Source organism: Chelonoidis abingdonii, chromosome 15, assembly GCF_003597395.2.
Source record: "Chelonoidis abingdonii isolate Lonesome George chromosome 15, CheloAbing_2.0, whole genome shotgun sequence".
Classification (NCBI taxonomy): domain Eukaryota; kingdom Metazoa; phylum Chordata; order Testudines; family Testudinidae; genus Chelonoidis; species Chelonoidis abingdonii.
Window position 1 is genome coordinate 29726826 of NC_133783.1, and position 15969 is coordinate 29742794.

At 39.4% G+C, this 15969-nt stretch overlaps 1 protein-coding gene across 2 annotated transcripts in view; it reads right to left on the reverse strand.

Annotated features, from left to right (window-relative positions):
* PRKG1 (protein kinase cGMP-dependent 1) overlaps positions 1–15969 on the reverse strand; it is a 952768-nt gene that overhangs the window by 572650 nt on the left and 364149 nt on the right. For both annotated transcript variants that reach the window (XM_075072659.1, XM_075072658.1), the window contains exon 3: positions 10850–10963. In XM_075072659.1, the coding sequence (XP_074928760.1) occupies positions 10850–10963 (114 nt within the window). The remainder of the gene's footprint in view (positions 1–10849; positions 10964–15969) is intronic.

Sequence of the window (15969 nt, forward strand, 5' to 3'; positions counted from 1 at the left end):
CCAAATATTTTCACGATCACTCAGTTCTGTGTCTTTATCTCCATTTCCAAATAAATAATAATTAATAATAACCAAAAATATGCTAGTGCTTATATTCTTGATTGGTTTCAGCAACTTTAAGTTCATGTTGTATTAGCAGAGACATATAAAACTATTGTAGAACTTAAAATTTTGTCACATTTATATAAGAGAGAAAAATGAAAACCTCTAGAACAGTTTTATGTATATGTGCAATGCTCATAGCCTGACAGCCCTGGAGACTGAAGTTATTATTTGCCCCCACAATTGTTTCTGCACATCAACAACACGAGGACCAATATTCCAAAATGCTTCAACTTTGCCAACTAGTTCCACTTATTAAAGTGATTTTTTAAATTTACTTATAAACTAAGTACTGTATTCTCACTTACCCATCATGAAGCACATAGAGGGCCACTCGTCCTTTTATAATGCAAAATGTATTGAGCCCTGATCTTCATTGCAGGCTTTGCAATGTTTTATTCTTTGACAATGTAAGCAATACTTAATAGGCTTTAACAAAGTATCTGAATACCTAGAATGCATTGCTATCTTTCTTACAGCAATTTGATTGTTTCAGTGAGCTCTGAATAAACTTTCCACAGTAGATTTATATAACAAACACAGTAAAAGACAACTTTTCATCACTAAGGCTTTAAAATGGTTCTTACCCTGAGTAGCTACATTTGTTTTCATAGACAACTGGAAGTCTGTTGTCTTAGTTTTCTCAGCAAATTATCACTGGTACCAAACTCTTTGTCCATGTAATGCCTTTCTCCGTAAATATAATTGGCTATTATGCTTGAGATGGATATCCAGAGGGCTCAATAAACAGTAGTTCAGGAAAACGCCAACTTATCCAAGCTTGCAGCAAAACAGAAAAATTGCTCCCCTAGTTCTGCAATGTAGAGGAGATTTTTGTACATTTAGTTTTGCCGACAGGCATAAAAACTGGAACAACTATTCTTCTTCTGTTTGTGGAGAGGCATTTTTAGTTCTAACAAAGAGATTTGCATAACTTATAATTTAATGTCTTTAGTTTATGCTTCTCTATTTTATTCATATTTAAAGTTCTTAAACATATGGATCTCAGTTCAGGCTAAGCATAGTCTCACTGAATTCAGCATGTATTTGGTTCATGAAAGGGTAAGGGAATTTTTTTTTTATTTTTATTTTTTAGAATTATGCCTACTGCAAAAAATGTAATTTGGACACAGAGGACATCTCTTAAATACACACATCTTTCTCTTATGCACTGATAATCTATTCCATTCTTAACACTATTTTGTTCTCAGAATTTGAGTTTTAGCACTATTGGGATTAGTCTTTAAGAGTCATAACAATCATTGCACATTGTTAATGTGAAACAAATTTTCATTTGCTAAACAAGTCTACTCCTTTATCAAATATAGATTTTTTAAAAAAGCTTAATTGTACATACAAGTTGAGTTTTTCACTTTGACTCATTACCTACTGCCTCATTGTTAATGTTTCTCATAAATACAGGCAATTTCAATTTTTATATTATCTATCTCTCACTCTCTCTTCCTGCTTCCTTCTTTCTGATGCTTCCAGTGGCAAAAAAGGCTCTGCTTACAGAGGAATAAGCAGAGCAAAGTTTTCCTTTACTTAGTTCCCTATCAGGATGCAGAGAAAGTTCCTAATTAGCAGGGTTTTATCTATTAACCTCATTTTTTCTCCAGGGTGGTGGAAGAAGTATGACAGTGCAGGATCACTCTTCCCCATTACACTTAGAGATAATGGCATGTATAATTAATTGTTTTCTCTGTCAGTCGCCTGGAATGCGTGCTGTTTCAGTTTCTTATTTAGAAGTATCTATATTATAAAATATTATGCTTGTGTAATCTGTGAATTAATATGCTGAATTAGAAGTAAAATACCTATTCTGGGCTTTTCCTTTTATCCTGACCTAATAGTATTTTTCTAAGATTTTTAGGTTTCCTCACTTTTTGAACTGAGATCTCATTCAACAACTAGATTTTAATTTTTCACTTTCAAAAAATATCTGTTGCTGTTAAATTTTGCTTTAGCAAAATGTCACATATCACAGCATATTTGTTGGTAGGTCTTATATACTGTGATTCAAATAACTTAATAAAAAAGTCTACTCTGTTGAATGGACAAAGGGGGAAGTCAGTGTCTTTCTTATATACAGTACATCCCTCTCAAGGACACTACCTTGCTTGTATCCAAGGTTCATGACTCTGTAATAGGAGAGTGGATTGTTCTTTGTTTTCCTTCCAACTGGTTTTCTGAGTGGCTTTGTATTACGTTGCTCAACACATGACTGAGCTTGGAATGACTGGGCTGAATGTGCAGCCAAGATGTGTCTATACCAGGAGTCTTTCCACATGACTTTCCCAGAATCCCTTTCATTCAAACCACATTCTGCTCAGGCCCAGATTAACCAATATGCACTTGGTGTTCTTACACACTGTCCCTATCTCAGGAGGCCCTGGTGACTCCAGGGGGAACAGGAGGGTGGGGAGGGAGGAGCAGCCAGGCCATACCTCTGTGTTGGTTTGCAACACTGCTCACTCAAGTTCAGGCCACCCACTCCTCCACATGATGGGGGCAGCCATGCCAAACCTGAGCAGCTTGGGGACATGTGAGTGAAGGACTGGTGCTGGGAGCAAGTGGAGCCACCCTAGCCTGGGGCAGGAGTGGAGTTCGGAGCAAAGTAGGTGTGGATGAGTCAGCGGGGGCAGAGAATGAGTTGTTCGTGGGATATGGGGTGAATGGGGAGTGTTGGAGGGCTGCAGGATGAGGAGATGAAGAGCAGGGCAGATGGGATGTGCATGTGGGCTGTCAAGATAAGTGGGTACTGGTGCAGGGTTGGTGCATGGGGAGGGTCATTTCCATAATGCACTAGACCCCAAAATTCTTTAATCCAGGCCTGCCTCTGCTAATAGCTGCATATGTTGCTGGTATTGGAAGAGCAATGGAATACCTCTCTAAACAACAACTGAATTTTGACAACTGGCTTTGTTCCAACACACAGCTGATCAACAGTGTACAGAGATGCTTAAATGTACAGCCCTTAGTAGCTCTTCACCTCATACAACAACTTAGCTTGTAAAGTTAGGTGCAAAGGGAAGCCACTACCTACTCTCCAGGAGTAGGCAGAAATACTTGGAGGAAGTAGGGCTTTAAAAGGAGGTAAAGAAAATAGCATTGTAATAGTCTCTGGTGCAGTCAGAAATCCAAAGTCATGAAGCAAATACAGCATGGACAGTGCAAGCTACTGCACCAATTTGCTTTCTCCTGATTTGGCAAGCTACTTTTGGAGATGAGTAGGATTGTTCATACCTACCAAAAACATACCCAGTCTTCGTCCTCTGTTGGATCTGCCAGCAAGATTGCTGATTAGTGTCAGTTGCAAAGGTGTTTTTGTGGTGCAGACACCTGTCCCCCAGCTCATTTTGAACAGTGTCTAGGGGACAAGACCTCTTAGTCACTATCTCCATCTATCAAATATGAGCCAGCAATTCTGGAGTGAAAGATTAAGAATCCTATTGCTATCTTGCTCCTTAGAATATATTTATTTTGCATAGGTATTGTAGCTACAAAAAAACAAAAAAAAAATCCACATTTACTAAGTAGAATACTAATAGAATACTAAAATGCTGTTTTTAGAACTATACTTGCAAACAACGCAGTCTCTCAGTGTCCTGAAACTACAGTTTTAACTGTTACTGTTTTAAGAAGTTAAAGTAGTTTCCCATGTAGATGATACAGTAATAATTTGGGATATATAGGTGGCCAAATGTCTATCCGTGGAAAATATTGCTCCATGCAGAGGATTAAAGTGACTACCAAATATAGAGCTGACAATTTATGTGCAGAGCATATCTGCAAAAACTAAAGACTGGGGCTTTTTTCTCTTTATTCTGGCATACTACTAGGATCAGGTTGGTAAAGTCAACATGAGTTCTCATGATTTCAGGGAACAAGGGGAGAAACAAACACTGTTGAAGTTCAGTTCTTTCTGCTATGTTTCTATTTTCAGCTGTCTGCAGCTTCAAGTTTTGTATTTTGGTCTTCAGAGAACTTTGAGTGAAACACAATAGAAGAACAGTAGTTCATTTGCTTTAGAGTTATTTGTGGTGAAAGTGAAATCATAGACCAGTGCAGTATTTGAGAAAAACCATGATAACAACATACTTGGAGACATATAAAGCAGACTCTCCACATCCTCTTTTTGCTCTAGCATTTGGAAACCAAAAGAAAAACGTAGAAGTTATGAGCCTAAAATTAGGATTCCAATATCATATTTAGGTATCTAAATAAATGGCCAGATTTTCAAAAATGCCAAGCACTCAGCAGCACCCACTGAGGTCAATAGGAGCTATTGGGTAACAACACTTCAATCTGGCCACTAATTTAGGAACTTAAGTATGTATATAGGAGCTTAAGTTTACTCTCCTATTTTAAATTTTTGGGCATCATCATTTCCTTCTCTTTAGGAAGAGTTTATGGTACCATTGCCTCCTCACCTAATTTCTAACTTAAATTTTGCACTGTAGGGTGTGAGAACAAATGATTTTTTTCCCAATAAAATGGTCTAATTTGGCCAACATCTCCTCTGAAGTCAAAATGAACTTGGCACATTGAACTCAATAGGCCAGATCCTCTGTATAGAACATAAGTCTTAGGGTGATGGTCAAAAATACCTTAGTCTCTTGATAGCACTCCCTGGATTCTGATGGTGCTCTGTGCCGGCCATTACTCCTTCATCATTTTTGAGCTATTCTGCGATGCTGTAATTTATGCTTGGCTACGACAGCTACGAGGGACCAATATTGCATCTGAGGCCTGGACTAGCACAGGATATCTTGATTAAACTCCCTTTTCTCTGCTTCACTGGAAATAGGGAGGTTGAGTTGTATAAGAGCCCCTGTGTTCTAACTCTGTGACACCAAAAGGCAGTTCACCCTTACATTGGTTAAATTACAATTACAGCCAGATTATGCTGGTGAGGTGGAAAAGACCCTATTTCTTTTCTCATCCTTTAGACTAAAATCTACCCTCCTTTAAACTTTCACAATATTGTACTTAATATTAATCTAATAAAGAAATATCCCATAGTAGTTCTCTTAGATTAGATTTTCCCAATATGTAGGTTGTGACTAAAATGTGTAGGGTAAGTAGTGTCCCAGACTGCTTGCAAAAAAATATAAATTCAATGCATCTTTAACTATTTTTAAAGAGATATATAAGCTCTGTAATGATTTACCCCTTTAAGGCAATTATATTGCAAACTGAGAATCCTCGCTAATGGATCAGTGTACACTAACGCAGGATGTAGCCCCATTAATAACATTATTATGTACAAAATCAAAGTGGAAGTATCCATACAAAGAAACATGACAAGACTGTTCAAATTTAGTTACCTATCGACACGAGGCCCCAAGGCACTGTCGAGCATTACATGACTGCACTGCAAATGCAATTCAATATTCGTTGGAACTTTATTTTCATTCAAAGAAGATAGGACATTTCCTGAAAAGGACAATGGCAACTTGTCCCAATGCCAGCTCAAAGGAAAAAAAAAAGAAAATGCTGAAATATAATGAAAACTGATTATACAACAATTGATTTGAAACCATAATGTTCTGAACTGCTGGATGCCAAGAGTAGGAAGCCTTCAAAGATACTGTGATATTTTGAGACCAAACATCACTCATGAAAAACTCTGGAGAAAAAAGAGACTGGATTTCTCAAATTGGAAATGTCAATATTCACATATTTCATGCAACTGAGCCGGTATCTCTACAAATAGCTTGCAACATAAGGTGCACACCTCTCAGAAACTCTTATCCTTTCCTGTACAATAAATATGACTTTAAAAGCTATTAGAGGCATAAAATAGCTACCAAAATGAAAACTTACTTTGTTGAATATATTTTCATTTCCTATTAATAAGATGACTGAGGATGTCTATGAAAAACAGCTTTTAATTCTCAGGAAATGTGACTCTTTAGCAAATTATCTTGATAAATCAACTCTGGTGCTGAGCCTCCCTTGTGAGGTATGTTTCTGGTGTTTCTGCTGAAGACAATATCCTCTTTTATGCTAGAACACACAACAGGTGACTGCAGATTCAGGACATTTCAGGGAGTAGCCAACGATTCTCACTTTCATAGGAGTGGTGTAGGGCAGTGCCCATGCATGGTGCCAACTACGAACAAAATTCTTATTACACAGATCCCAAACTTTGTACCTATGTCTCATAGTTTCACTGTTTCATAGACCATCAGGCTCATGCTTCTAAGAAAGTGTTTAAAAATGTGTGCTACTAGTGAGCTTCAATAAAAGTCAGCCAATGAATTCTGGACTGTTTAAATTGCTCTGCAATGGCATGAGTTTCCTGCAGCTGCAACTCCTGTAATGCTAATGTGAGGTGGCACTTATTAGATGAAGTACCAGTCTGGCATTCTGAATTCAGAGTACACATGCTGGTTTCTCTGAATGATCAGCTATCACCCCTTTCTAAAGCCTTCGATAATTTATCCTGGGTGGCATGCTTAGCATACCTTGATGACATCTAATGAGCTGAGCTGTTCTCTCAGGGCAGAATATGAGTGATCAGTTCATGCATGATGGGGTAGAAGCATTCATCAGACAGCTTGGAAATTGGTAATATTAAGCACAACTTCATGTCTTCAGACTTAATGAGGGAAATGAATAACCACTCAGGAATGATCAGGAAATTTCATCAGCATCCCAGGGAACTTCAGACCCTGCTTAGGACTATTTTCCCAGTGAATCACATCTTCATTCAATCTGATGTTTACTTAGCAGCACTGCTTAGGTATTTTTATATGGTTAAATAAAGTCATACATCTAAGAACAAAATGTAGGTTTGCAGGATGGTGAAACTCTGTCACGGAAAACAGTGACTCTGAAAAGGACTTGGGGGTCATGGTGGATAATCAGTTGAATGTGAACTCTCAATGCAAATCTATACCCAAAAGAGCTAATGCAATCCTTGGATGTACAAACAGAAGAATATTGAGAAGGAGGTTATATTACCTCTGTATTTGGCACTGGCATGACCACTAATGGAATACTGTGTCCAGTTCTGGTGCCCACAATTCAAGAAGGAAGATGATAAATTGGAGAAGTTTCAAAGAAGAGCCACAAGAATGATTAAAGGAATAGAAAATATGCATTATTGTGACAAACAAGTTGAGCTGCTTGAGTCTATATGAACAAAGAAAAGGTTAAGCAGTGGCTTGATCACAGACCTACATAAGAAACAAAAAATCTGAGCATAGAGGGCCCTTCATTCCACCACACTAAAGTATGCCAAGTTCCAGTGGCTGAAAATTGAAGCTAGACAAATTCAGACTAAAAGTAAAGAATAAAATTTTAACAATGAGGATAGCTAGCCATTGGAACAGCTTACTAAGCATTGTGATAAACATTTCCACTAATGGAGAATATAAATGGCTGGTTTTTTCCAAAAGATATGCTATAATACAAACAGGAATTCATTCAAGGAAGTCCTACTGCCTGTGGTATACAGAAGGTCAGACTAGATGATCATAGTAGTCTCATCTGGCTTTATAATTAAAGTCCGGGCCAAGACAAGACAAAATGACAGACCTCTTCTATGAGAGTACCCTGCAATTCTCTATCTAGCTGGGAAATCAGCAGATTTTGGTTGTTGCTGAAGGAATGACCAGATTTAGTTGTCAGAGGCTTGAACATTTTCATCACAATTTCTTTCTTGTATATCACAAGTCAAGTTACTTTTAAATGGAAGTGACGAAAAAAAGAATTGCATTCACCAGTTGATCATAAGAGACTTAAATCTGTTTGTTTCCCTATTTTAACCAGTTGCAGAACACCTTCCATCAGTAAGACAGGTTCATTCATCACATTCATTTGTGTATGTGTTCAGAGTGTTGTGCCTCTTATTAAAATTTGCTTTCACAAACTTTATAAGTAGTTATTTCTGGTCTGGTTAGGATTGCCAGATTTAATCTGTTCATGGTTAAGTTTGAGGTCCTGGAAAGGAGGACGGGGAGAGGCCTGGGGACAGTGGTTTACTACAGAATGTTTTTCTTTTAACTTTTTTTCATAGAAGACAAAATATGTCCCTTAGTATATTTTATAATCACCATCAGTAAAATCAGATGAATGTTTACTTTTATCACAGTTATTCAGTCAATCTACTTCCTTAGATAAAGAATTAGCAGCTTACTCTCCAAGGTACTCGTTTCAGCTGAATCATTCCCCTCAGACACATCATTCTTACTAGCACTTGACTTTCTAGAATTTTAACAAGTATGTTTACTAATTGTTTAGACACAGAAAAAATAAAAAACCCACAGGTGTTTTAATAAGATTGTCAGTGGCTATTGTTACAATTTATTAGTCAATAATGTCTCATAAAATGTTCTATGCACCTCAAAATCGTGGATATATACATGTAGGTCTAGCCAAATTGGTTCCAAAAAAGTCAAATGGTGACCTCACATCACTAGACTTGAAAGGATATAGAGCTGATTATAGTCATGACTGCCACTCACTTACTAGTGCAATAATGAGAGAGAGAAATTGCATTAAAATCACTTGTTAGCATTCTATATGAGATTACATTCACAACAGCTGCCTACAGAAGGTGGTGCATAATTACAACCATTTTAATATGCCAGTGGGAAAGCAAGAGAATGCTTAATAATAATGCTTCCTACTTCTTTCTTAAGGAAAAGGTCTTTCAGGGTGGCAATAGTACCAACATTACTAGTGCCCCTAATTTAATAAGCAAAGAAAGATGCAGTTACAACTAGACACCAATCAACAGTTTAGAAGAAGGCTAATGAGAAAGGACAGAGTGAGAAATAAGAAGTATAATAAAACTAACAATGACTAGCAATATAGTTATTGTTTTCTTGTCTGTTCATTTGCTGGCTGGAAATGAACAGCATGCAAAAGTCAACATGAATAATAACAAACAAACAACTATCTCCTTATTTTCGGTTGTAGAAATTCATTATCTTCTTCTCATTCCCATTCTCTTGCAATGACATATCACTGATTACTTTGGCCACATTGTCTGTGACTGTGAAGAGATTTGGTTTTCCAGGACATTTAACTACCTTTACCTTTCTGTTATTTCTGCCATAATTCTGCTTTTTTTTTAGGTTGGGCATTTTCAACTTTTTTTCTTCCACACAGAGTCTGACATATCTCATTGGTTTCTATATTTCACAGGTCACCACCATCCTCTTATTTTCAAGATCAGAAAGGGCTGTCAGTGTATTTTACCATCCCTGGTTCTGAATGTGTGAACATAAGTCTGAATGACCTCCTGTAATCTCATTTTACATGACAGGTTTTTTTAAAAAAATTCTCATGTATGAGGTAAAAATTTCCCTCACACCTCTCAACACATTTTTGCACAGCATGTTCCTAGAACACATTGTTTTACAGAGGAACAATGGAGTATGGCAACTGTATTTAACATGGGGATGAGCATCATCCAGCTGCTTGTCAGCTTGTGTTGCAAAGAAAGGGACTTTTAGAATCAGGGGCCTTCCAATATGTATTAACCAGCTATTTCATAGAGTTGAAATTGACCTGCCAAAAAATATGCATTTCCAATTCTTATAGAGTTCTTTCTGAAGGCTAAACTTGTAAGCTGCTAGACATTTTCTTATCTGGTGCAACCATACTTGAAGTTCTAGCATCCTCCTCATATAATACATCACCATGGAGTGGGGAAAATAAAGACAGGGACTTACCATTCTGCACTCATCCCCATACCAAAGCTCCCTTTGGCTCCATATTGTGGTGCGTAGCTGAGAATGCACACAGCAGGTTTGGAGTGCAGTGGGAGACTAAAGAGATTCTAAATCCTATGGCACTCTCAGAAAGAAAACTGCCCACATTTTCAAGACCTGAGGTCATGTGGTATGATGATCTCAGTCTTTTCCCTCCTAGCCAAACTCTTCACTACCAACTTCTGACCCTTGGGGCCCCCACTTAAACCTCAGAATATAGCAAGGGAAGGCACTGAATTAGCCACAGGCTGCTCTCTTGGATGAGCTAACATAAGTCACAACACAAATGTGGGCTGTTTCTACTAGAACAAAGTCAGAGCTGAATGTCCTGCACAAGTGAGACATTTTCTTCCTTTCTTCTTCAAATCCATAGTGCACAGAATAATCATCATAAAAAGACTTAAATTAACACACAAAACAAGCAGCTACATCAGGGGTTCAGCCCAAACAAATGACATCACTGTCAGTGAAGCTCCTTGTCTGACTTTCTTAGCAGAAGTAGAAAGTGAAAGAGTTTGGAATGATAAAGTGGATGATGCCAAAACATTTTGCATCTATTAGCTGCCACCAGTCTTTCCAACATACAGAAGAGGGATCATTCATTGTACTTCGGTGACAACTGGGTTACTGAAGTTCTTTTTGTTTAATATGGGAAAATATTCTCTCATTTTCCTGAGTTTAAAGAGTTTGAGGGAGGGAGAATTTATTGCAGACACAACACAACTTAAGAAGGTAGAAACTTGGCTTTTCTTTTTTATAAAATCCTTCTAGCAAAGAAAACATCAGCTCTGCTGAAATGCAAAGAATGAAACACATTCCAGAGTACAACATATCCATGCTACAATATCCAAAACCAATTTGGAAAAAGGTGACTGAATTAATAAATCTGAAATATTTTAATAATGTTTTTCAATCAAGAACCCCTATGAAACTGATAACTGACCTAAGTATAATCAAGCCAAGCATTAATAGCTGCGTGAATATTTTGAAGTGTTTAAATTCTAAAATTGTCTTACTTTTGACGGTTGCTGTCCGGGTACAATTGTAAAGGATGGCTAGCTCCCCAAATACTTTGCCAGGTCCCATGGTACACAGTTTCACACCTTCTTTTGTCACTTCAACCTTTCCATCTGTGGGGGGAAAAATACCATTTTAAGTTGCAAGCTTCTTTGTCAGCTATGTTCTGAAAATTTGTTCTAGGTATAATGTAATTGAGAGTACCAGAACCCTTTAATTCTAAAACTAATTTGAAAGTATGTTCCAGAAAGGGATTTATATCATCATAATCCTTGGAAACAAGTATTTTATAAATAACGCTTATAAAGAGGTATTGATTATTGAAGTTTCTTAATGAAGATAAAAGCTTATGGCACACTAGAACAACACGTAGTTTATTTTACTTAAGACTTTCAAGAAAAATTCTCTCAGATGTTTTGTATTAAAAATCAGGAGATTCAGGTTTAACATGACACATGAAAAACGTGTTAACTAAGTAATCCTTGGAAACATTCATCCATGAATAAGGCAGTTATTATCAAAAGAAAAATTACTTTGACTCATGGCCATTATTTAATTCACATCTTAGAGTATCTTTTCTTTCTCAGGCAAGTTTGCTTTATCTGCTTACCAACAGTACACATATAATAGGACTATATGGGGTATTTAAAAGCAAGGGCTGCAGAGATAGAAAGGAAGTCAGTGCCAATTTATATTCTTCAATCAACTTCAGACAAAAGACTGCCAGAGGAGGAAAATGGGAAAAAAAACAGCCACACCATCAACTATATACATACTGGTTTAAAAACAGTGTGGAAAAACAGAAAACACCATCCTAGCCACCATGGATGTAGAGGCTCTCTACACAAACATCCCGCACACAGATGGAATACAAGCTGTCAGGAACAGTATCCCTGATGATGCCACAGCACAACTGGTTGCTGAGCTCTGTGAATTTATCCTCATGTACAATTATTTCAAATTTGGTGACAATATATACCTCCAGACCACTGGCACCTCTGTGGGCACCCACATGGCCCCACAATATGCCAACATTTTTATGGCTGACTTGGAACAACGCTTCCTCAGCTCTTGTCCACTCACACCCCTTTTCAACCTACACTACATTGATGACACCTTCATCATCTGGACCTATGAGAAGGAGACTCTGGAAGAATTCCACCATGATTTCAACAGCTTCCACCCTACCATCAGCCTCAGCCTGGACCAATCTAAACAGGAGGTCCACTTCCTTGATGGTACAAATAAGTGATGGTCATGTTAATACCACCCTATACCGACCACTATGCCTACCTTCATGCCTCCAGCTTCCATCCCAGACACACGACATGATCCGTCATCTACAGCCAAGCGCTGAGGTATAACCGCATTTGCTCCAACACCTCAGACAGAGACCAACACCTACAAGATCTTCACCAAGCATTCTCAAAACTATGATACCCACATGGGGAAATAAGGAAAAAAATCAACAGAGCCAGACGTGTACCCAGAAGCCTCCAGCTGCAAGACAAGCCCAAAGAAGAAACCAACACTGGCCATCACCTACAGTCCTCAGCTAAAACCTCTCTAATGCATCATCAGTGATCTACAACCCATTCTGGACAACGATCCCTCACTTTCACAGGCCAGTCCTCGCCCACAGACAACACGCCAACCTTAGGCATATTCTCACCAGCAACCACACACCACACCATAGTCACTCTAACTCAGGAACCAATCCATCAGGGCTGGTGCAACCATTTAGGTGACTTAAGTGGTCACCTAGGACACTAGGCTTTGGGGGGCAGCATTTTCTTCGGCAGTGACCGCAGCAGCTGGATTTTTGGCCACACCGATTGCCACCGGCATTTAGGTGGAGGGAGCTGGGGCAAGGGAGTGCAGGGAGGGCTGCCTGCAGCAAGTAAGGGGGGGGTCACACAGGGGAACTCCCCTCCCTGGCTCACCCCTGTCCCACCTCCTCCCCAAGCACGCCATGGCTGCTTCACTTCTGCCGCCTCCCAGGCTTGAGGCGCCTAAGCTGATTGGTGCTGCAAGCCTGGGAGGCAGCAGAAGTGAAGCAGCGACGGCGTGCTCGGGGAGGAGGCGGGACAGGGGTGAGCTGGGGCTGGGGGGTGCCTCAGGGCAGAGGGTGGGGAGCTGCTGCAGGGGGACCGCCTCAGGGCGGGGGCTCGGGGATGGGTGAGGGCACAAGGTGGAAGTTTTGCATAGGGCGTGAAACATCCTTGCACCGGCCCTGCAATCCATGCAACAAACCTTGATGCCAACTCTGCCCACATATTTACACCAGCGACACCATCACAGGACCTAACCAGATCAGCCACAACATCACCAGTTCATTCACTTGCACATCCATCAGTGTAATATATGCTATCATGTGCCAGCAATGCCCCTCTGCCATGTACATCAGCCAAACTGGACAATCCTTATGTAAAAGGATAAATGGACACGTCAGATATTAGGACTGGCAATATACAAAAACCTGTAGGAGAACACTGCAACCTCTCTGGACACACACTAGCAGATTTTAAGGTAGCCATCCTGCAGCTAAAAACTTCAGGACCAGACTCCAAAAAGAAACTGATGAACTTCAGTTCATTTGCAAATTTGACACCATCAGCTCAGGATTAAACAAAGACTGTGAATGTCTAGCCACCTACAAAAGCAGTTTCTCCTCCCTTGGTGTTCATACCTCCCTTGCTAGAAGAGGGCCTCATCTTTCCTGACTGAACTAACCTCGTTATCTCTAGACTGATTCTTGCCTGCATATTTATACCTGCCTCTGGAAATTTCCACCACACACAAAAGCTTATGCTCCAATATTTCTGTTAGTCTGAAAGGTGCCACTGGACTCTTTGTTGCTTGTTGAAGTATGATTCGTAAGGGACAACATGAAAAGTAAGTATAGTAAAATGTGGGAGGAATGCTTGGTTGTTATGCCCAGTGTTGCCATTTATAGTGAGATAGAAGATCACAAGAAAGGAAAACAAAACACCAGTGAATAATGAAGAAAAAAAGACCCAACCAACCAAAAAACCCAAACATACCCGCACCTCCCCACACCTTAACTATTGATCTCTTTCTGGAATAGGGTTCCACAAATGTAGTTTTCTTTCCCCCAATTCCATAGGCAAAAACCTTTCTACAGAATGTCTGCTGGCAAGAATTAGTGAAATTCCATATGCATCATAAAAGTCTGGTGCAACAGGCATGAGTGGCATCAGGAACTATTATTTATATGAGAAGTACAGCTCATTCCCCCCACCTGGGGGGGAGGTGGAGCAAAACCAGTCATTAAAACACAGGTAAGGTTGCATGTGAATTTTATGGGAATCCTTATATAGCACCCTTGCAAAAATATTGTACAGCTTACAAAACTTCTAAACCTTTAAAAAAATAATCAGGAAATGATTATTGCCCCGATTATGTGGGTAGTTCACTTAATCATCTCTCTGCCTTTGCGGGGGCCTCAGACATTGGTGCACTTTGCTCCCTCCTATTCTCTGCCTGTGGCACATAATAGTCTAGTCATCTATAGGTCATAATACTTTGGTCTAATTTTGATTGTTGGGTTAAGTGCTCAGATGCTGGGTGGTGTTGGTGGCCTGTGATATATATAGGAAGTGAGTCTAGATGATCTAGTGGACTCTTCTGGCCTTAAACTCTATGAATGAATAGAATATGAATATGAATGAATGAATTCCTTATTGCCATACAACCCTTCATCACTCATGAATTACTGACTGAAATTCTCTGGCTTGTGTTTTGCAGAAGGTCAGACCCAATGGTTCGTTCTCACCTTAAAATCTATGAATCACATCACAAAAACTCATCTTTAATTTTGTCACCTAAAGTTACAGGGGAAAAAAAAAGGCAACTCAAAAATAATTTAGATGTAAGAGATTATAAAATTTCATTTCATAATCAAAGAATCCAAATATTACCTCACTATAGACACCTATGCCAGTCGCTACACAATATAATTAATATTAAAAAAATTACCTGCCTGTAACGGTTGTTCTTCAAGATGTGATGCAGGCATGTATTCTACTTAGGTGTGTGCATGCCAAGCACACTGGAGTCACAGAATTTTGTGGAGCAGTATTTGTAGGGGTGGCACTCACGCCCTGCAGCCTTAGACTTCCCCTGGCCATGGAAAGGCAGTGCCACCCTGACTCCGAGTTTCGTCTCCCCAAACAAAGTCCTGACTCTGATGTGGAGGGGACGGAGGGTGGGTTGTGGAACACACATCTACATCACATTTTGAAGAACAACAGTTACAGGTAAGTAACACTTTTCTTGTTCAAGTAGATGCAGCCATTGAGGAAGCATAGCCTGATCTACTCAATATGCTATCATGAGAGGAAATTATCCATCTGGAGATAGGTTTTGTTTCATACACAGACTGAATGAAGGGTCAATCAGTCTCTGCAGACTAACAAGATGAGAAGAGGAAAGGTTTGGTCCTATCCAGATAAAAAAACCTCAACTTTGACTGACATCCAATGTTTGAAGATGCTGTTCCTCTAGGGTTGAATGCTGCTTAGGGAAGTTTGGTTGAAGTGAAACTGGGAAACCATCCAGGGTGTCACTGTCAGGTTACTTTGTCTATAGAAAATTGCATGCAAGAAGGCTCTGCCATCAAAGTCTGTGACTCCACCTCTCTCCTGTAGACATCATCACAAGGAAGGTAGTTTTCTGACACAGAAGGTAGACAGAAGAAGTTGTCAGAGGCTCAAACAGAGGTCCTGTAAGAGCCTCTAAGACAATATTAAGGTCCTACAAAAGAAACATCTCTAACTGGTGGATGGAGACAAATGACTCCTTTCAAAAACCTCACTGCAGTGCAGTTTGAAAAAGCTGACTTCCCATGGATGGGCAGAGCAAACACCAAAATCATCTCCTGGTAGACTTTCAGTGAACTAAGAGCAAGACCAGAAGCGTACAGATGTAACAGGTAATCCAAAATGTCCTGGATGCAAGTTAGCTTTGGTTGGACTCCCTGGGCTAACAACCATATTGATAATCACTTCTACTTGGCTGAATAGGCTGCTGTGATCAAGAGCACCCTATTATTAAGCAACATTTGCCAGATCAAAATGATGTTCAGAAGCTCTTCCTC